General features: G+C 47.5%; 1 protein-coding gene across 1 annotated transcript in view; it reads left to right on the forward strand.

Annotated features, from left to right (window-relative positions):
* Positions 1-6,228: 6,228 nt before the first annotated feature.
* RNF213 (ring finger protein 213) overlaps positions 6,229-21,642 on the forward strand; it is an 83,697-nt gene continuing 68,283 nt past the window's right edge. The window contains exons 1-6 of the mRNA XM_026654454.2: positions 6,229-6,355; positions 12,631-12,824; positions 15,895-16,023; positions 17,638-18,363; positions 19,442-19,626; positions 21,049-21,207. Of these exons, the coding sequence (XP_026510239.1) occupies positions 6,229-6,355; positions 12,631-12,824; positions 15,895-16,023; positions 17,638-18,363; positions 19,442-19,626; positions 21,049-21,207 (1,520 nt within the window). The remainder of the gene's footprint in view (positions 6,356-12,630; positions 12,825-15,894; positions 16,024-17,637; positions 18,364-19,441; positions 19,627-21,048; positions 21,208-21,642) is intronic.

A 21,642-nucleotide genomic window follows, 5' to 3' on the forward strand; every position in this document is an offset into this window, starting at 1 on the left:
CACCACATTTGCTGTGATGCTTGGAGGACCTTGCCCAGACCTGGAGAAGAGCTCTGTGTGGCTCCAACGCTTCTCTCTCTCACCGACAGGAGTTGGTCCAATAAAAGATACGACCTCCCCCACCTTGTCCCTCTCATATCCTGGGACCGACATGCCTATAAAACCCTGCACACACCACTGCCTGAGCAGGCAGCAGAGAAATGAAACTGAAAGCAGTGAGTTGTAAGTCTCAGGGGCGCCCCCTGGTGAGAACTTCTTTCATTTCTCCCTCCCCTGGGGAAGGATTTTGCAGAAACTTTCCCTGTTCCCCAAGGGCTGCAGAGGCAGAATGGGACTGGCTGTATCTGCCTGCAGTGGGGGTTGTTTTTATGGATATTTCTAGGGGAGAGGAATTTTGGGGGTGTCTGGCTGTTGGATGCACCCAACTGTACCAGCTATAAATTAACACACCTCCAGCAGGGAAAGGGGGTCTCAGAACCATTCCCCACAGTGTGCCCCCTGGTTATATATTGTTTTCTGCCACTCCCAGAGATGGCAAACTAGATGTGCCTGCGACCAAGCATAGGCTGGCATGAGCTGCATTCCAGACAGAGAGAAGCGAGGTGATAAAAGAAAGAAATCAGCTCTCTCCTCCCCCAGGCAAATGCAGCTAGACACTGGGGAAGGTCAGGGCCATGCAGCGAATGGGTAGGATGCCAGAAGGCAGGGCCTGGCCTGGGAGATATGGAGCCGCCTCTATGAGTACATCTACATCACAAATGATGCTTTACTCAAACTAGCACAGATGTGCAGCCTGACCAGGGTGTGACCAAGAAACTATTCCAAACCTTTAGTCTCATGCACCCGAAGATCTCAAAGCTTTTCAGTCTTGAATGCACTTATCACACCACCCTTCAGTTTACAGATGGGAAACTGAGACACAGGGAGGTCCAAGGTCACACACAAAACCTGTGGCAGAGCAGGGAAGACACTGGATTTATGGCTTAGCCTTATTACAATAATCTGCAACCCATTATCCCCCCCCCCCCCCCACTGTTCTATGACTGCAGAGGTGTTAATGGGTCATTTCTGCTAACCACTTATGCTAAACAACCTGTTGCAGCAGCTATGACACTCCGAGGCCTGGTCTACAGTAGGGACTTACATGGGTAGAACGATATCTCTCAGGGGTAAATCCACACACCCGAGGCCAGTTCTATATTATAAACGTACAGCGGTATCGCTCTGTTGCGCAGGGATGTGTGGACTTTGCAGTTGTACTGACCTAACCCCCGGTGTGGACAGCACTATGTCGACAGGACGGCTTCTTCTGCGAACCTAGCTATCGCCTCTTACAAAGGTTGATTAACTAGCGTCTTCACTGAAGCCCTACAGCAGCGCAGCTGCACCAGTGCCTTTGTGCTGCTGCACATTTGAAGTGTAGACCTGCCCTGAGAGATGTATCTGGACTGCGCGAACGCCCCCTGGGGAGGTGGGTTATCTATGTCAGGTGTCAGAGTAGCAGCCGTGTTAGTCTGTATCCGCGAAAAGAACAGGAGTACTTGTGGCACCTTAGAGACTAACGAATTTATTTGAGCATAAGCTTTCGTGGGCTACAGCCCACTTCTTCGGATGCATAGAATGGAACATATATTGAGGAGATATATATCCACATACAGAGAGCATGAAAAGGTGGGAGTTGTCTTACCAACTCTGAGAGGCCAATTAAGTAAGAGGAAAAACTTTTGAAGTGATAATCAAGATAGCCCAGTACAGATTGTTTGATAAGAAATGTGAGAATACTTACATGGGGAGACAGATTCAATGTTTGTAATGGCGCAGCCATTCCCAGTCTCTATTCAAGCCTAAATTGATTGTATCTAGTTTGCATATCTGTGTCAGTGGCTCTCAACCTTTCCAGACTACGGTACCCCTTTCTGGAGTCTGATTTGTCTTGTGTACCCCCAGGTTTCACCTCACGTAAAAACTACTTGCTTACAAAATCAGACACAAAAATACAAAAGTGTCACAGCGCACTATTAGTGAAAAACTACTGACTTTCTCATTTTTACCATTCAGTTATAAAATAAATCAACTGAAATATAAATGTACTTGCATTTCAGTGTGTAGTATATAGAGCAGTATAAACAAATCATATAAAATTTCAGTTTGTATCAACTTTGCTAGTGCTTTTCATGTAGCTTGTTGTAGCTAGGCAGATATCTAGATAAGTCGATGCACCCCTTGGCAGATCTGTGCATACCCCCAGGGGTACACGAACCCCTGGTGGAGAACCACTGGTCTATGCTGATGGGAGATGCCCTCTTGTAGGCATCCAGTGTCTACACTGAAATGCTGTGGCTGCACCACTGTAGTGATTTAAGTGTAGACATACTCCCACTCCCTTTTCCAGGCCTGGAGCAGAGCTCTGTGTGGACAGAAATTGGCCCAATAAAAGCTATTACCTCACCCCCTTTGTCTCATACACAAGTGTTAGCAGGCTCAGGGCCTTGGACAATACATAAATACACAGCGCCTGCTGTGGGACTGACCCCCTCACTCCCAATCGTGTGTCTTGGCCCTGGGCACAGCATCGCCTTTCTGTCCGGGACTGTTGCCCGGTTATAACAATAGTAGCCCCGACCCCGTCTCTCCTCCTGGGGCTAGGCACTCCGCGAGACAGGCAGGGGGGCTCCTTGTGTCCAGCCCGCTCTGACCTGCCCTGTTACTGCAGCTGCTTCTGGGGAGGAGCCGCTGCGCTGTGGTGCGAAGGGACCTTTTCCCACCCGCGCTGTAACAGCAGCGCCCTGGGGAGCCAGCTCCGCCCGGCCCTTTGCCCTGCCCAAGGGCGCGTGTTGCTGTCCCTGGCACCCCGGGGTGCCCAGCCCGAGCGGGGAGCGGGTCCGAGCCCTGCGGGCGAGGCGGGGCAGGGGCCCACCGGCCGCCAGGGGCTGCCCCGGGGTGACGATTGGAAAGCGAAACTCGCCGGCTCTCCAGCGACGCCCACTCGCAGAAACAGAAACTTTGCCGGGTCCCTGGGCAGCGGCAGCCGGCGCGGAGCTCAGGTGAGCGGCCCCAGCCCGGGGCTCGGCCCCCCGGGGGGCTCGGCCGGGCTCAGCACTGGGGGTGCAGGAGCCCGGGGGGGGCAGGAGCCCGGGGGGTGCAGCCCGACGCCCCGGTTCCAGCCCCGGGAGCTGGCGGCGCTCGTGGGGGGCTGTCGCTGGGGGGGGCTTTGCAGAGGGCACGGACCCGCCCCCCTGCACGGCCAGGACGGGCCCCCCGCCCCCCTGCACGGCCAGGGCGGGCCCGGCTCTGGGGGGCGCTGCGTGCACCCCGGGGCTCCCCTGCCCAGCGGGCGGGGCTGGGCGATGCGCCTGGCGGGGGCGTGGCCGGGCTGCGGGGAGCGGCAGGGTCCGGCGGCTGCTCTCCCGCGGGCAGGGGCGGGCTCCGCCGTTGCCCCTTCGTCCCCCGGGCCAGGCGGCTGGGGGCAGCCGCGGTCAATCACAACCCGCTGCACCCTGGGACTTGGAGTCCGGAAATGACTCCTTCCGCTTCGCGCGTTCCTGGGGGATTCATTTGCATACAGCGAGCGTTCCCTGCCTTGCCATTGGCCGAGCGGCGGAGCTCATTAGCATGGGCTCTCGGGGCTAGGGAGGAAGCTCTCTTGATGTGCCTGGCGGGCGCGGGAGGGGCTGTGAGCCGATCTGCATGCTGGCCCCGCCCCCTGCCGCCCCTCCCCACCCCCTCAGGCAGGAGAGGCTGCAGGTAAGGGGCTCGTGAGGGGTGGGGGCGGCGCATCCCTTGGGGGGCTGAGGGGAGTGGGGGGGCTCCCTCCTCTATGCAGGGCTGGCTGGGGGCCCTCTCCTGGGGGGCCCACCCCCACTCCCCTGCCCCAGAGGGGCGCTGGCAGCAGCATGGTGACCCTGCTGCCCTGGGCTGGGGGAGTCTCAGCTGGGGGGGCCCTTTGTAACTCAGCCTGGCCTGGGCAGGTGTTGTGGCCCCTTGGGCAGGTATCGTGGCCCTGGCCTTCCCCGGCGTGCATCCCTCCTCGTTCCAGCGTGCACCTGTCCTGTCGTCCCACCCTCCCACCTCGGGGCCTCCCCGGTGCAGCCTGCCGCCTGCATGCCTCCTGCCAAGTTCCTTTGTCCACAGTCTAGGCCGCGCTTGTGGGGATCATTCTTCTGCTGCTTTATTATTTGCAGCGCAGTAATATGCCCGAAGCCCCAGTCCCCTGGTGCTGGGTGCTGTACACACGCACGACAACACGCCAGTCCCCGCTCCAAAGAATTTAGGGCTGGATTTTCAATTTAAGAATTCAGCTCTCCTTTAGCCACTAAGATAAACGGAGATGCTGGGTGCCGAGCATCTTTGAAAATCTGGCTCTTACTAAGGCAAGAGGCAACCGATGAATACAGTAAGCAACTGTGCAGTTTGGATACTTCCTTATCCCCTTTTTAGTCAGAGCCTTCTTTAACTGTGATCCTCCAGAAAGAGGGTATACCAGATTCAAATCTCAGTACTGGTGGGGCCCACAGCTCCCCGAAAAAGTGACTCCATCAGTGTGGTTTCTAATGATTTTTTTTTCTTCTTCTTCTTTAAATAAAAAGTATAAAAATTAGCTTCAGCCCAGAGTTTCCTGTCAGTTTTTGTGGTTTTATAATTGCATTTCCTAGCTTGTAGAACATGTTTCTCTCCCATGTTACTGTTTTGCAAAAATAATGTAAACAGGCAAAACTGACTCTACAGCAAATGTCACCGAAGGCAAAGAAGCAAAGTGAAGGGGAAAGAGGTTGGGGGGAGGAAGCTGTGTGTGTTTTGCAGTTTGTTTGTTTTGTGCACAATTGTCTTGTTACCACATGCACACAAAGGAAAGGAAATAGTGGGTTACATTTTACAAATCTGTATTTTTGTTAAGTCTGTAGGCACACATTCTGGGAATGATTTAGGCTCTTAAAACAGTTTTCATTAATTTATTTTGCTTGAAATATTTGCACTTGCTTTTTTAAATAAATGAGCTTAACAACTGAAGTCTCTGTTGCTTGTGAGGTGTGGGAAGCAGGGAGATTGTTTCATTTTATGCCCAAGTAATGGTTTGTGAGGCCTTGAAACATTGCCTATCTGACCTCTGTTGCTTTCACATTTTCTCAGTGTCCTGAGGGTGAAATTTAGCAAGGGCCCAGGGTCACTAATAATGAATCAATGTTTTGCTGTCTCTCTTAACCATTTGTGTGTGTCTCTCTTCCTGCTTGAAATAGGCGGCATAAAACTTTTCCCTGAGGCAGCAGTGTGCGGGTATGAAGTGCCCTAAATGTGACTACATTTCTCAAGATGCTTCTCCCAACTTCTGCAGCAGCTGTGGGTTTAGGCTGGTCCCCCACATCAGCACACAGAGTAAAGAAAAAGGTAGGGGGATGGGGGTAACTTGGGTTTACTGCTTGGCTGACTGTAGGATATTGCAAAGAAGCAAAGTTATTTGACATGTACACATGATGACATGCAAATAGTACTTAAGCAACAGAGGTGCTCTAAACTGGATGTAGCCTGGGTCCCCGAATCAGACATTGCCTGTGGGATCCCGTACCCCATATGGTTGGTATACCAGATCTGAGCAGAGTTGGCAGATAGATCAGAGAAGGTGGGGTCCACTGGAACATGCTCAGGCCTTGCCACTTTGAGCCCAAGCCACCAAACGGAGGGGTGAGAACATCCTAGTCCTAGTTTCAGAGTAGCAGCCGTGTTAGTCTGTATCCGCAAAAAGAACAGGAGTACTTGTGGCATCTTAGAGACTAACAAATTTATAAATTTGTTAGTCTCTAAGGTACCACAAGTACTCCTGTTCTTTTTATCCTAGTCCTAGTAGCTAGGAGGCAGGGCTGAAAGAAGTCACTGGGCTTCCACTGGTGGGGTGGCTCACATGATGGGGGGATCTCTACTGGAAGAACCTGACCCTGGTCCTGGCCCCAAAGCAAGAGAAGTACAGAGTGAGGTGGTGGTGGTGGGGGGAATGGCCCTGAGGTAACCTCCTCCCCATTGCTGCACAAACCAGATTGGCTGGGGGTTGAGTGCCACTCCAGAACAAGGACACAGACATAACTGTGGACCACCTGGGAGGGTTTGAGCCAATGAGCAGGTGGAGGAGGGAGGGGGGTGGGGCCGGACAAGCCCAGGAACTGGGAAGACTTGTAGAGAGAACAAAGAAAGAGCAGCGGGAAAAGTAGCAGTGCTGGGCTGGGGCAGAGAGACACCGGGATGGAGGCAGGCAGAGCTGAACTAGGAGCTGCTTGGAGGAGAGACAAAAGGAGACTGCTAAGGACGCACAGGCTGGAGATTCCAGGCCAGCTGATACCAAGCAGCAAGCAGCAGAGGGCACAGACAGGTTGGACTGACCCAAGGGTGGTGCGGTTGCATCGACACAAGGCAAAGAGTTTGTGCATGTCTGGCTAGGTGTGGGGGTAGGGGCGGGCTGCGTACTGTATCAGGGCAAGGGAGTTTGTGTAACCCCTGCTAGAGATCCTGACCTGGGTCTGCTCCTGGCTTTGCTGGGTTGGATAAAAGTGTTGTGCTTTTGTAAAACATGGTACTTGTTCCAAGGGTTACCTCTGATCTCCTGGAGAGAGGGTTGGAGTCTGTGCAGAGGTGTGTGGCTGGGACCTGTTCCCCAACGCTGGGAATCCCCCACCTGACAATGGGCAGGGTGAGAATCCAGTTGCCTGCCTTGTCTCTGCCTTATAAATGTCATTATTATTGTTACTTTTTACTGCAGTAGCACCCTTAGACGCGTGTTGTGTTGGGCACTGTGCAAACAAAGGATTTTTTTTTTTTTGTAATTGGGTTTTTGCTGTTTCCTGCTTTAAGATTGATAGAGGAGGCCTGAAACATTCGTGCCAGAAGCTGGGACTGGGCGACAGGGGATGGATCACTTGATGATTACCTGCTCTGTTTATTCCCTCCGAAGCACCTGACATTGGCCATTGTTGGAAGACAGGATTCTGGGCTAGATGATCCATTGGTCTGACCCAGTATGGCCGTTCTTATGTTCTTTTGTTTTTATTTCTGAAATTTCCTGATTGCTTTTTACTTTAGAAATATCTGGAGTGTCAAGGCTGCTCTTCGTTGGTTTGGCAGGAGTACGCAAAGAGCTCTAATGCCTTGGCCTGCACAACTCGTAAAGCAGCGAGGGCCATATTCCTCCAAAGAAAACAGCTGAGGGCCGAAACCCCCCGGTCCCCCCAAACCCCCCCCTCCCAGCACCGCCCAGCCCCCCCGAAACACATCCCCTGCCCCAGCGCCGCCCGGCCCTGCGGAAACAACCCCCCTCCAGCCACCGACTTGCCGCTCGCCTCCTTATCCCCCTCCCCAAGTATAAATCCTCGCCGCCACTGCCCGCCCACCCGCTCGGCTTGTCATACCCCCATGAAATAAGGGGAGGGGAAAAGGGGGACAGTTTGAAGGGATTTTCTGGGGCTATGAACTAAGGGGAGGGGGAAGGGGGGCAGTGTGAAGGGATTGGATGTGACTGTCCAACACACAAACACAGGGGCCGCAGGGAGCCCAGGGGTATGGGGGGGGAGGTCCCTGGACCGGGGAAGGGGGCAGCAGTCGGGGCAGGACAGGTGCAACGCACACGTCTCCTGGCTGCCCACAGACAGTTCAACCCCCACCTCCACACACCCCCCGATCACTACAGAGGCTGCCCTGGGACCAACCAGCGTAGTAGCCACCCCGCCCCCGACCGAAGGGGGGTTTTGGAGGAGGTGTCTCGGGCCAGTTCTTCCCCCCCCCCCCCCCCCGAGCTGCAGCTCGAGCCCAGGTTGGGTGCCCCTCCCCTCGCTTGGCACTTACCGGCTCTGCCTCGTGCCCAGCGCTTCCCGCCTCAGCGGGCCCCGGAAGCGATGCACCCGTTGTACGCCAGGCGGAGGGAGCAGGAGACAGAGACGTGCGGTTCTGGCCGATAGGGCGGTTGGAGCGCGGCCCGGGCATGCGGGGCTGTGAGGCGGGGCCCCCCTGGGCAGGGGGCGAACCCAGCAGCCCCACCCCGCCGCTTGCCCGCGGGCCGCACAGTGAGCCCACGTGGGCCGCATGTTGTGCAGGCCTGCCTTACACTGAATGGGCGGCGGGTGCTGAATCTTTAATCAGCTTCCTTTTCCAAATGTTAAATAATCACTGAAGTTAAATAGGTGCTAATAAAACACACACACTTTTGAGCAGTCTAATTGAAAATCCCTTCTCTCTCAACTGCTCAGCTTTCAGTCCGTAGCAAATGTATCTCACCTCTGCACTAGTTGTCTGGTTATCATCATAGTGTAAAATAGTAATGGGGTTTAATTCAGGCCTGAGCCAAATGGCTTATCAATGTTTTCATTCAAATCTTTCTGCTTTAAGGTTGTTTAGATGTCATGGCAATTTGAGGAGACAAAACCAATTCAGTGTATGTTTTATGAATTGCACTGAGAAGACAAACAGGGAAATGTAAAGCGAACTTCCCTACAACACTAAACAATGCAATAATTAAACTGAAGTTGCAGTGGAAATCAGATGAATTAATCAAGGAATTAACAGCATAAATTAAAATCAATAATTCAATAAGAAAGTAGATTGAGACCGCTGCTTGCTCATTTACCTGGACTTTTTGAGGTTGCAATTTGATCTGCTAATACCTCTCAGTCTCTTGCCTGGTTTCTTGCCTGAGATCTTGCAAGTGAATCAGGGTATTGCAGCTTCGCACTGCAACTGCATTGCCCAATCCTGGTAGAGCGTGATCAAGCTTAACCTTTGGTTCACTTTTGGGGCCTTCCCTCCAATGGACGTTTCTCCACTACATGTGTCTGAGGCCACAGTCCTTTTTTTCTCCTCTGAGCAGGCGAGAGCAGGGAAACAACAGGAGATGACTCCATCAAAACTGTTACAACTCCTTATCTGGATTAATAGTTAGGGACTGACAAATGGGTCTCTGGACCTTAAGGCCTAGCCACTTCCTTGGACCTGACTTATAGCCCGTTGCCTTTTGACCTACACAATTATCAGTGCCCCTTACTCATTCAAACCTCACATTTCAGCAATGACACTTAGGGCAAGTCTGCACTATAAAATTAAGTCGACCTAAGTTACGTTGACTTACAGCCCCACAGTAATTAAATTGCTTTTGCATGTCCACACTACGCTCCTTGTGTGAGTAGTGCGCGTCCTCACCAGGAGCGCTTGCACCGATTTAACTGTCAGTGTGGGGCATTGTTGGACGTCTTCTGAAGGCAGCAACAGTGGATGTCAGCAACACAGTGTCTACACTGACACTGCATCAACCTAACTACGTCAGCCTAGGCGCTATGCCTCTTGTGGAGCTGGTGTTATTAAGTCGGTATAGTGGGCCAGTTACATTGGTGGGAACTGCATTTTAGTGTAGTTACTTACAGAGTTATGTCAATGTAAACTGCTTTACATCAACCTAACTGTAGCACAGGTCAGGCCGTAGGGCCGCACAACCCACAGTAAGAAATTACCGAACTATCACCTATGGTTTGACAAGGTCATCTTGCTCTAACAAAGCCCAAAGACAAAACTGCTTCAAAGCTGCTTTTGAGATCCTGTTAATATAAAAACAATGAGGAGTCCGGTGACATCTTATCAGATCTGTTAGCCTTTAAGGTTCCACTGGACTCCTCGTTGTTTTTGTGGATATAGACTAACACGGCTACCCCTCTGATACTTGTTAGTATAAAGTCATTTAAAAATACGTTAGATTTAAGTTCATACTTACAGTACTATAGAGCTAGGTGCCCTACAGAACAAGTCTTTCAGCCTAGACAGAGTCACAGGACTTGAGTTTGTCATGTAAAACACAAGTGGAATTATTTCTCAGATCCTTTCGGGCCCCTTTCATGCATCATAAAGAAGCGAACAAGGACACAACTGTGATTTCTATCCCACCTCCTTTGCAGGCCACCTTCTATATTACATTTGTTATTTAAACCCCCATTTTACTTGTAGATTTTTTTGCATTGTATTTGTTTCCTTATTGTTTTTTGGGGGGAAGGGGAGGAGATTTTATGCTTTGACTCTTGTGATTTATTTACGTGCCTCCTGCTCTCTGTGGGGATAGATAAGCTGTTGGGCTTTGTTGGCTTTGCCTTTCATACCCACGTGCGCACACCAAGGCCCTGTTCACTTCACACTCGACAATTCTGCCCTGAGAATTATGCAGGAGGAAACTGGTAACATCTGTAAAAAGAACAGGAGTACTTGTGGCACCTCAGAGACTAACAAATTTATTAGAGCATAAGCTTTCGTGGGCTACAACCCTCTTCTTTGGATGCATATAGAGTGAAACATATTGAGGAGATATATATACACACATACAGAGAGCATGAATAGGTGGGAGTTGTCTTACCAACTCTGAGAGGCCAATTAAGTAAGAGAAAAAAACTTTTGAAGTGATAATCAAGATAGCTCAGTACAGATAGTTTGATAAGAAGTGTGAGAATACTTACAAGGGGAGATAGATTCAATGTTTGTAATGGCTCAGCCATTCCCAGTCCTTATTTAATCCTGAGTTGATCGTATCTAGTTTGCATATCAATTCCAGCTCAGCAGTCTCTCGTTGGAGTCTGTTTTTGAAGTTTTTCTGTTGTAAGATAGCCACCCGCAGGTCTGTCATTGAATGACCAGACAGGTTAAAGTGTTCTCCCACTGGTTTTTGAGTATTATGATTCCTGATGTCAGATTTGTGTCCATTAATTCTTTTGCGTAGAGACTGTCCGGTTTGGCCAATGTACATGGCAGAGGGGCATTGCTGGCACATGATGGCATATATCACATTGGTAGATGTGCAGGTGAACGAGCCCCTGATGGTATGGCTGATGTGATTAGGCCCTGTGATGATGTCACTTGAATAGATATGTGGACAGAGTTGGCATCGGGCTTTGTTACAAGGATAGGTTCCTGGGTCAGTGTTTTTGTTCAGTGATGTATGGTTGCTGGTGAGTATTTGCTTTAGGTTGGGGGGTTGTCTGTAAGCGAGGACAGGTCTGTCTCCCAAGATCTGTGAGAGTAAAGGATCATCTTTCAGGATAGGTTGAAGATCTCTGATGATGCGCTGGAGAGGTTTTAGTTGGGGGCTGAAGGTGACAGCTAGTGGTGTTCTGTTATTTTCTTTGTTGGGCCTGTCTTGTAGGAGGTGACTTCTGGGTACTCGTCTGGCTCTATCAATCTGTTTTTTCACTTCAGCAGGTGGGTATTGTAGTTTTAAGAATGCTTGATAGAGATCTTGTAGGTGCTTGTCTCTATCTGAGGGATTGGAGCAAATGCGGTTATATCTTAGAGCTTGGCTGTAGACAATGGATCGTGTGGTGTGTCCTGGATGGAAGCTGGAGGCATGTAGGTAAGTGTAGCGGTCAGTAGGTTTCCGGTATAGGGTGGTATTTATGTGACCATCGCTTATTAGCACAGTAGTGTCCAGGAAAATGGTGAATGCACCACTCAAGATGATACTGCATAAAGCCATGGCATGTATGGGAAGCCAAAAGTGTGTGTGTGTGTGTGTGGGGGGGGGGAATTCTTGGAGGGAAAAGGAAGGAGCTGAGAGCAATTGAAGATGATTGGAATGACATGCTAACAAAGGCAGGTAAAAAAATATGAAAAATACACAAGTTAATGATACCCTGAGCACAAAAGCACTATGAAACACAGCTGCTATAAGCAAGTATCTGGCAGTATAGGTGACAGTATTGATTTACTACTTGTCCACTACCAGAATCACTTCCTCCCCTGGAATGTGCAGCGCTCATGCTGTGGCAGGATCTGCGTGATGGGATGGCAGGTATGGGCAGAAGTGTGGGCAAAGGATAGCTCTGAAGAGTTTTCTTGTGCCATGTATCTGACCCTATCATCCACACGCAGATTGGTTTGATTGCAAATCATGGCATGTTTCATCGAATGTTTTTCTTACTTTCTTATGGACCTTTTTCCCTTCCTGTGCCTCCTGTGACAGATTTGGAGCTGCCCTGTGAAAATTTATGGATACTGTATGCTGGCCTGGTTATTGGGATGTCTGCTGTATGAATGTATTCCTTTAACTCAGTAGGGGGCTCTCTGATATGTAGGCAGGAAGGAGAAGAATGGCTGGAGAAAGATAGCCACCTCTCAGCCAACACTTAAGAGTCATTAAGGAACAATGCTGGAACTATTCGCTTTAAGGTGCAGCCAGCCCTGTAACTTTGATGCTTTTGACAGAGGAGGAGGGCATATTTCTGCACTGAACAGAGGAAGGGATGCTTTGAGATTTCAGCCTAGGGGCTGAAATATACTTTCAGGACCAGCCCTCTCTAATCTCCTTTTTTGCAGTATAAGTTCAAAGGCTTGTGCAGTTTTGGTCACGTGATGCAAGTGGTCTCAGAGTGGGGCTTCCAGTTTAGTCATTTTCACTGGCCCTTCTCTCTTAATCTTGGCTTAGGGCTGAGCATTGCTCCTTTCCTCCCTTCTGAGGTTATTTCCAGTGTGCTCTTCAGAAAGGGGTGTGGAAGCAGTGTTCATGTCTCAGTCAATGCATTTAATCAGCATTTGTGATTTCCCTTCTTCCTTCCCCCACTCCGGCTGAGAATTACATTTTGTCGTCTCCTTGTTTCCTCACTGTAAAATTAATAGAGAACTTTTTCTCAGTTGTAGGAAGTGGAGATGTAAAGCCAGCTCCAGTCCCTGAGGGGGAAGTGGAGAGTGGGAGAGAACTGAAGGTGGAGGGCGCCTTCTCAGTGCCGGCTGCTGATGGACAACCACTGACCAAAGAAACACAGGGAAAGCCAGGAGAGCTGCTGTCACAGAGCTTGGGGACTCAAAGCGGTGTCTCGAAGAAGAAAGTGAGTATGTCGGAATGCGCTGGTTCAGACTGTGTACTGTGCGGAGACCTTGAGGAATCTTCCCATTTCCCTGCAGTATTGGAGTGGGTAAGGACACCGTGTGCCAAGAAGCATGATTCAACAAATAACTCCTCTGCTTTCTCTCTCGTTTACAGAATGAGGCACCTATTACTAATGCTTTTTGTTCTTGGTCTGGAACCACTAATTGCATTTTTTTTAAAGGAAATCGGATACATATTTTAATATAATAAATTTGGTAGCAAATGGTGTCTCCGTGTATGTCGCTGAGATACTGAATTATACAGCTTCCCCTAACAATATGTTTCCAGCAAGAATAGAATCAATAAATGATACAGGAAAGCTTCAGGATTAAAAATCTGTCTGTCCCAAGTCAATATCTGCTTGTTAGGGGATTTGTCAGCCAATGCTGCTACGTTAGGCTGGGTCTGCACTAGAAACCTTTGGCAGTATAATAATGTTGCTTAGGGATATGACCTTTCTGACATGTGTGTACCAACAAAAGCCCTAGGGTAGACATGGTTATGCCGGCCAAAAATTCTTTTGATGGCATATCTTACTTTCTTCGGGGAACTGGTGTAAGAAGCTATACCAGCAATAGCACTCTTTTGCTGCTATAAATTGCATCTGGACTAGGACGGTATGCTGGTACTGCATAGCAAAACCTTTCTCGTGTGGACAAGTCCTTTAATGTCCGATTCTCATATTGCTGAAAACTTTAAATGCTTGGGAAAACAGATTCTCAGAGTTACTTGGATTTCAAATCCTCTTTTATTACAACTTATAGCAGAGGACTTAAAAAAATTGTTCCAAGCTGCCTCTTTCTTTAATGGTGACTTCATAACACTGACAGCTTTATTAAGTTCCAGAATATTCTAATTGAGATCCCCAAGACATTTAAAAAAAACCCAACATGCCTCTGCTGTTTCCAGTTTTGTGAGTTAACAAAATCTCTCATGAACATAGAAACTTTACAGCTACTATCATAATCAGAATTTTTCTAGATTCTAATTAAAATATTAATTAGTTCTTTGAATGGGATTCATGTGGTAAACATTGGCCCAAAATTATTATACAACAAACAATACTTACACAACAGTAGACAATAAACCATTGTCTGAAATGTCATACACCAGAATACCCAATACTTCTGTTAGTCTTAAAGGTGCCACAGGATCCTCTGTTGCTTTTTACCAGAATACATGTGGAGGGATGAACAGGGAACTTATTTTGTAATATAATTTTGGCAGAAATACCTACAGTTATGCATTTTTGCCACTGGCATAGTACGTTCCCTGATTTTATTGTGGTGTGATCAGTGTGTGTTTGGGTTTTTGGGTTTTGTTGTTGTTGTTTTTAAATCTGTAACTTCCAGCACTGTGATTTTTGTATGTAGATAAGTGAATATGATAACAGCTAAACAAATTTCACTGAGACTTGTGAACTGCCCACTTAAAACCTGGGCTTTCTGTGATGGTCAGAGAGCAATACACTTGCAGGGTGAAATTAATCCAATGTGGAGTGTAGCCCATAGGGCTAGCCTGCTGGTTTGCTTTATTATATCCTGCCTATTAGCTACTGGTTTGCTCATTTATTTGATTGTATTTTGTTTGGTTTACTCTGTTATGTTTGGCTGTAACGCAAGGAGCCTAGAGGTCTGTATCTTGTATGATTAGTTTCAGCAAGTTAGCATAAGTATGGTGAAGTAGGCCTGGTCTACACTGTGTGTGTGTGTGTGTGTGTGTGTATCTAAGTTACGCAACTTCAGCTACGTTATTCATGTAGCTGAAGTCGATGTACTTAGATCCACTTACTGCGGTGTCTTCACTGCAGTAAGTCAATGGCTGACGCTCTCCCGTCAACTCTAGACTAGACGCGATAAATCGACCCCTGCTGGATCGATCGCTGCCCGTAATGTAGACAAGCCCTTAGATGTGTCTACTGAAGAGTAGGAGTCGGAACTCAGTGGTAAACAGTGACCACAGGGAACACTGCAGGAACGTGGAAGTAACAACCATAAACCAGTTCAGGCAAGAAGTGACAGGTCTGAGAATGAGCTAATTGGATTAATATGTATAGATATGTTAGGCTATAGAATAAGTGCACCCCAATATTATGTGGGTGAGAAAGTTAGATTTGGGCCTGGAAGGTTGGGCATTAGCATGAATATTCATGATAGTGCTTAGGCCCTATAAAGGGCAAACCACCATGTGGAATTATTATTCTGTTACTTCTTCCTCTTCTTTTGAGTTTTAGCCTTTTCCTTTATCTCTGAGTCTTTCAGCTGTCGATTGTTAACTTAGCTACTAGGCATTTGACCCTTCAGCTCTATTATTCACCATCAGTCTTGGGCACTGAGGAACCTGAACCGTCGGACCCATTTGGCAAAAGAACGGCCATACTGGGTCAGACCAAAGGTCCATCTAGCCCAGTATCCCATCTTCAGACAGTGGCCAGCCAGGTGCCCCAGAGGGAATGAACAGAACAGGTGATCATCAAGTGATCCATCCCCTGTCTCCCATTCCCAGCTTCTGGCAAACAGAGGCTAGGGACACCATCTCTGTTAACACCCCTGTAGTCCTAGGATAAAAAGGGGTGTTAGTGGGATACAGATTGTTTTACCATAATAAGCCATAAATCCGTGGGAGCGACATGTCTACAACAACACTGCATACACATATTTCCATTGTCACTTTGGTTCCTGTAGGGACTGCGGTGCCAGGTTCCTTGCACAGTCTCTCCTTCTCCAGTGTCGCGTGTTGATGAGCGAAGTGGTAGTTGGAGAGGGTATGCTTTCTCCCCGCCCCCAAGTCTCACGCACTTGCCGGATAACGTTCATAAGGAGCGGCAGGAGGAAAATCGGACTTGTTTCAAGGAGAGAAAATAGAGAAATAATTTTATTAAAAATTGCCCATGCCATAAACTAAAAATGCAAGCTACAAATGAACACTGCAGTATAAAGTACTACTCAGCCTACCCTGACCGATAAATATTGATTAGCAATTATACCTCACTTCCTGATCTCTCTGAAAGTGAAGCCATTTTTCAACAGACAGCAAAAGCTGCAAGCGGTGTAGTCTGGAGTGAGTTGGATGATGCTAATCCCCTTTCCAGAAAGAGGAGAAAGGAGAAACCAGTCCAATTTGAGGATAGCAGCCCATCTCCTACAAGCCCACAGCAGGTAGTTCTCATGAGTAGTTCCTCTACCCGGAGCAGCCTAAGCAAGCGCATTGGCCTGAAGCCCCAATTACTAGCACAGGTGTCTGTTCTGGGTCCACAGTTGGATGCCAGCCTGAAGTGATTAAACTTAATAACTGCTGTCAGCAGTTTCCTGAATGGTCCCTGCCTGACGCATTGGGCAAAGCCAGTGTCTCTGTAATTCCTGTGTATACGTAGTTCTGAATCTGGAACCAGTCTCTGTTCACAATCTCTGTGCTGGCAAATGAGGCGGATGGATTTGTCATTTCTCTCCTTTCATCACATAGCTCTAAGTCTTTCCCTCCTCCAGCTTAACAGGGTGCTTTGTAGTAGCTGTCCGTGTCTGTCCACATTCACCATTGCTCTCCCGCTATTGTTTGTGCTTGGTTACCTGCGACCCAGCTGGATGCTCATTGGAGTGACAATCGGAAGCATGAGGTGGGAAGACCTTTGTTTTTTTCCCCACCTGCCTGAGTTTAAAAGCAGCAAATACGGTGAATCTGGCCTGGGTTTGATAGTTTTGACTGGCAGGTGAGTGGGGAAGCAAGCCAATTAGTTTTGGAAGAGGTCATAAGAGGATTCTCAGCCAGGAAGAGCCTGGCTTCAGGGAAATCCACAGATATCCTTCTCTCACTTTCAGCTAGTGTGTCCCTTCCATTGCTCCAATACTCCAAGCACGTTCGTCTCACCAGAACCGTTATTGTGTGTTGTGAAACTGACCCTTTTATTTCGTATTCTCAGTCGGGGGCATTGAACAGAATGTGTAAAATTCTTTAGTTTGATACTTGGGAGAGTGACGCTGCTACTTTGCTGTAGCAGCATTGAAAACTGTTCGAAGAATTTTTGTATCAGATTTGGTTTCTTTATCAATAAGAAGGGGAAAAAAAAAAAGGCCTTTCCTGCTTACACACAGCTCCCTACTTACATTGCCAGGACCCTCGATTTCACCTTCCCCGAGGAGTGAAATACTCTATAAATACAACCAGCTGTAATCATGGAGCAAGTGAGAAGCTGGCAGGAAGGCTTAGACCGTGTCCTTTTCAGAGCATCATAATATTATACATTTTATACAGAACTTTTCATTCTGAAGGTTTCCCCCAAAGACCTTTACCAACCATAGATACAGGACTCCCTTCCTCATTCATGAAATGCAGCAGCCTCTGAGCTGGAATATATCTAAAGCAGCGGTTCTATTCCTGCAAGAGTGGAGGACATGAAGTAAGGAAGAGTCAGGTCTCCACTTAAAATAGCAGTGCTTAGGTCAAATGCAGTTACCTAGTTTAGAATTTGGTTAGGACTCTCTTAATTTTAAGTAGCTCACACAAAGCATTTTCCTTCTCTCTGAGCTAAGGTAGGATTTTATCCCCCCCAACCCCCCGTTTCCCTTTGTCTTTAAAATCAGAAAGTGATGGCATAAGCAAGGATGTTTTGGGGGCTGGGGTTGGAGTATGACAGAGATGGACTAGTTATTCTGTCTCCACCTACAAGGGACACGGGGATTGAGGACATACGCGCTATGTTAAGGGAAGCAGTGAATACAGGATTTCCCCACTCTGAGTAAGTGAGGATGTGTGTGTGTTTTTACTTCCCTACACAGAAAAAGAGAAAGAGGAATAAGAGTAAGAAGAATCCTTCCGGCTCTGGGATGCAGGACTCTTTGACCTCTGTAAGTTCAGCACTTTGTAGTCTGGACTCTTCTTTGAGCTCAGAATTGGCTGGTGCAAAAAATCCAACACAAGAAAGCCAAATCCAAGAGAATGAAGTGGCCAAAGCAGAGGCTGAGTCCTCTCCCTGTAACAACGAAAGTCAGATTAAAAGTGACTGTTCGTTATGCCCCTTGGGAAATGAAGGTCAAAGTCCAGAGACGATTGTGGAAGACAATCCCAGCAGCAGTGACACCAGGCACCAGTCAGTGCAGAATGGTACCAATGATGAGTTTGCTCAGCCTGCAGGCTCCAGAGCCACAGAGGAGAAGATGGAAGATGAAAGTTCGCCAAGTGATGGACAAATGGCCAGAGAAAATAAGGGCTCTGACAAGAAGGAAAGTGAGAGGGGCCCTGCTGAAGTTGATCAGCCTTCAGGAAATAGATCAGATACCCAGACGTCAGGGGGAGACAGCAATGCACTGGCTTCCAAAGAAGAGGGAGAGAGTGTGTCCTTAGGGCTTTGCTCCGATATGGAAGCACCTGCGAGTAAGGATTCAAATTCTGATGCAGACCATCAAAGTCAGAAGAAGAAAGTCTCCTTTTCTGAAGCTGAAACAACACAGAGCAGAAAAGTCGAACAAGAGAGCAAGCAGCAAGCAAGTGCTCCAGTTTCAAAGGTAAACTGCCAAATAACCATATGATTATGTTGGAATAAGTTTCCTTCTTTTGAACTTTGAAATGGTTACTGCAGTAAGATGAAGCCTGTTCATTGCTGCCACCCCAGTCGAACAACCTGAGGAGGTAGGGAGGAAGTAGGGGGCGCTTTGCAGCATCTTGCCAGTCTATTTGCACAGTTGTGTCTTACATCTGTGAACTTCTCTGTTCACTTTTGGTTAGTTCCAGGGGTGGAAGAGTTGCCCTTAGTGCAAGAATAACTATACTACAGTAGTCCAAGTGCCTCTCCGTTGCTGTGTGATTTACTAAACCATCTTGGGGTTAAGTCTTCTCTTCCCCTCTCCAAAGCCCCCCATTGGGTTCAGCTTTATCTCTGAGCAGAACTTTATTCAGTGAAATGAGTGTAATTTTCGACATTGCTCTTGTCAGTTTTCTCTCCGTTGTTAATGAAGCGTGTACAGCTGTTAAATGGCTCAGGATCCCTGTCAGTTTTTCCCCATAGAACCTGAAAAACTCATTGTATTGAACTTTATCTCATGGTCCAGTCGTCGTCCCCCCATTCCCCAATCTCACAGCAGTGCTCAGAACAGTCCACACACTACAGAAATGCATATACATTGCCTATGTTGCTTCATTATGCCGGCTTGACACCTCCTCTGAATGTGGGGTTCAGTCCCAGAATGGACCGGTTGAATTGTAGATATTTTCTCTTCCTTTATACCCCTTCCTCCAGGAGCCTACGACATGGTGACTTTTGCCAGCCAACATTGGCATTAGATTCCATGTAAAACCTGATCAGAGCACTCTTGCAGCTCTGGCTGTTAGATCGGTCAGAAGATTCACCCTCGTTTCCTCTGGCCCTGGGGAGTGACGAACTGACCAGTCTTTGGAAGTGAACCTAGCCCTGGTGCAGAACACTAAATGCAGGCCCAACTGAATCAGTTTTGAATTGGGTTGTTTGACATGCAACATCGTACTTTAGATATCGCATGCCACCTTGAACAAATCCGGTTGGTTTCTATTAAAGTCGTGTCTTTGAGGTTCGCTGCTTTTGATTCATTCTGTGTGTTTGTGTCACAGAACATGGAAGCGGAAGCCAAAGGAACCCCAAGAAAGGGGACACCCAAAGAAATGGAAAAGAAGACAAATCAAACAAAGGCAATTGAAGCTCCTAAAAAAGATTATGCATCAGCTGTTTCAGGCAATAAGAAGGACAAGAAGCAGCAGAAAAATCAGGACGCCAATGCAAATAGAATTAAGCCAAGGTAGAGTATTCCCTTTTTTTTTTTAAAGTGCTGTTGCAAGTAATGAGGACCAGCCAGTAGCTGCTATTGGGTAATTGTAGATGGGTACTCTTCCTTTTCAGCATAGACTAGGCTTAAAATAAAAGCTTCCTAGTGTTTGAATTATTCACAACTTTGCAAGCCAAGTGGCTGATTTTGTGTGTGTGTGTGTGGGGGAGAGGGGATGGAGGGGGGTGGTTCTGCTTTTGCACTTCAATAGAGTTACGTCGAGGGGAGGGGTTCTCCTATTGGTGTAGGTGATCCTCCTACGTGAGAGGTGGTAGCTAGGTCGACAGAAGAATTCTTTTGTCAAACTAGCACTGTCTACATGGGGACTTAGGTCAGCTTAACTACCTTGCTCAGAGTGACGTAGCTGGGTCAGTCTAATTTTCTGTTGTAGACCAGCCCTTAGATTCCGTGAGGTGGGAAGATACGAGAAGGTTGTTCCAGATGGGAGGAGCTACAGAGGAAAGGTTCTCTCACCAGCAGTGGTGAGATTACAGGGAGGAGGCAGTTGCTAGATGAGCAGAGTTAGCAGGAAGGTGATTAGAGAGAGACAGGATCTGTGAGGTAGGCAGGAAGTGGGTCCGTGAAGAGAGTCGAAAATAAGCAGGGTAGTTTTTCAAGTGGATTTTTCAATGAAACCAATAGGGAGCCCGTGAAGTTGCTTGAGGAGTGATGTTCTGTGATCAGATTTCTTGGTACATGAAAAGGAGTGAGCAGTAGCATTATTCTTCACATGCAAGAATTTTGAGAGCTCGGACTTGAGCTGGCCAGATAGAAGGGATTGCAATTGTCAGAGTGAGAGTGGATGAAGGCACTAGTGACTGTTTCCTTACCAGCAGTCAAAGCTGTGGCAAACAGAGACATTTTTGTGGTTTGGTGGTGGGCAGATTGCAGAGAGCAGGAGATGAGGGAAAGAGAGATATGTCAGGGTCAAGAATGATGCAGAGCTACGTAGGGATATAGGAGATATGAGAGTTTTTTGAGAATGCTGCTTCATCAGAAGTGGTCTTGCTGTATTTCACGGGAGCAATATTTTGCATCCAAAATGTTGGTGTGTATAATCACTGGTGTGTAATCCGAGTTTACATCCCAGACTGTTTGCCATCAGACAGTGACAGGTTATAGGAGTGTGTTCTCTGTTCCCTGGCTATAGAAAATTTCTTATTCCTAATTTGTATCTTTGTATGTAATGTTCACTTTGCTAGGAGAATTCTATGTATTGGCCTTCATATCTGGCCAGATGTGGAGGAGTTTGCACTGAAACTGATATTAATGCGACTCATGGAATTGGCTATAAATAAGCAAACAAACAGCTGTTGGCTCTCATGCATTCATTTTTTTTTTAAATTACACAAATATTTAAATAGTATTTTAACTTTATTTTCTCTATCATTACAGTCAGGTGAATCTTGGAGAGGGTGTCACAGTGTATTTCCATGCAATATTATCTAAAGACTTTAAGCTAGATCCTGATCAGCATAAAGTGTTCATCAAGGCACGTGGCATTTCAGGATATATGGATTGGAAGGATAACATCTGTGAGTTGACCTGCACAAAGTAAGTACTTTTCTGTAAGTTCCAACACTGCTTACTTTTATTTCAGGCCTCTTATTTTAACTACCTGCCTCACAATAACCAGAATGCAACAGACATAAGTGTGGTATTTTGTCTCTGCCCTGGCTGTTGTAATTTTTCTTCTGCAGCCCTGTTTGGACTAGGAAAAAAAGTACTTTTAAAAGTCAAATGAGCTAATGTGACACCCCTTCAGACTTAGTGTAGAAACAGTTTAACATCTTCACAATCATGATAGTTAGTGTTAAACTGTGTCTACACTTGATGGGGATGTTTCAAGTTACATTAGCCGAATCACATTTGCTAACTCGACTTACAAAAAACATCTTTTTTCTTAGTCTAGATAGGGCCTGTGATCTGTTATCTGAAATAAGGCTTGGCTACATTCATGCAGGATAATATCAGGGCCTCGTCTCTTAA

The sequence above is a fragment of the Terrapene carolina genome, unplaced genomic scaffold, assembly GCF_002925995.2.
Source record: "Terrapene carolina triunguis isolate 2854851 unplaced genomic scaffold, T_m_triunguis-2.0 Scaffold192, whole genome shotgun sequence".
Lineage (NCBI taxonomy): Eukaryota > Metazoa > Chordata > Testudines > Emydidae > Terrapene > Terrapene triunguis.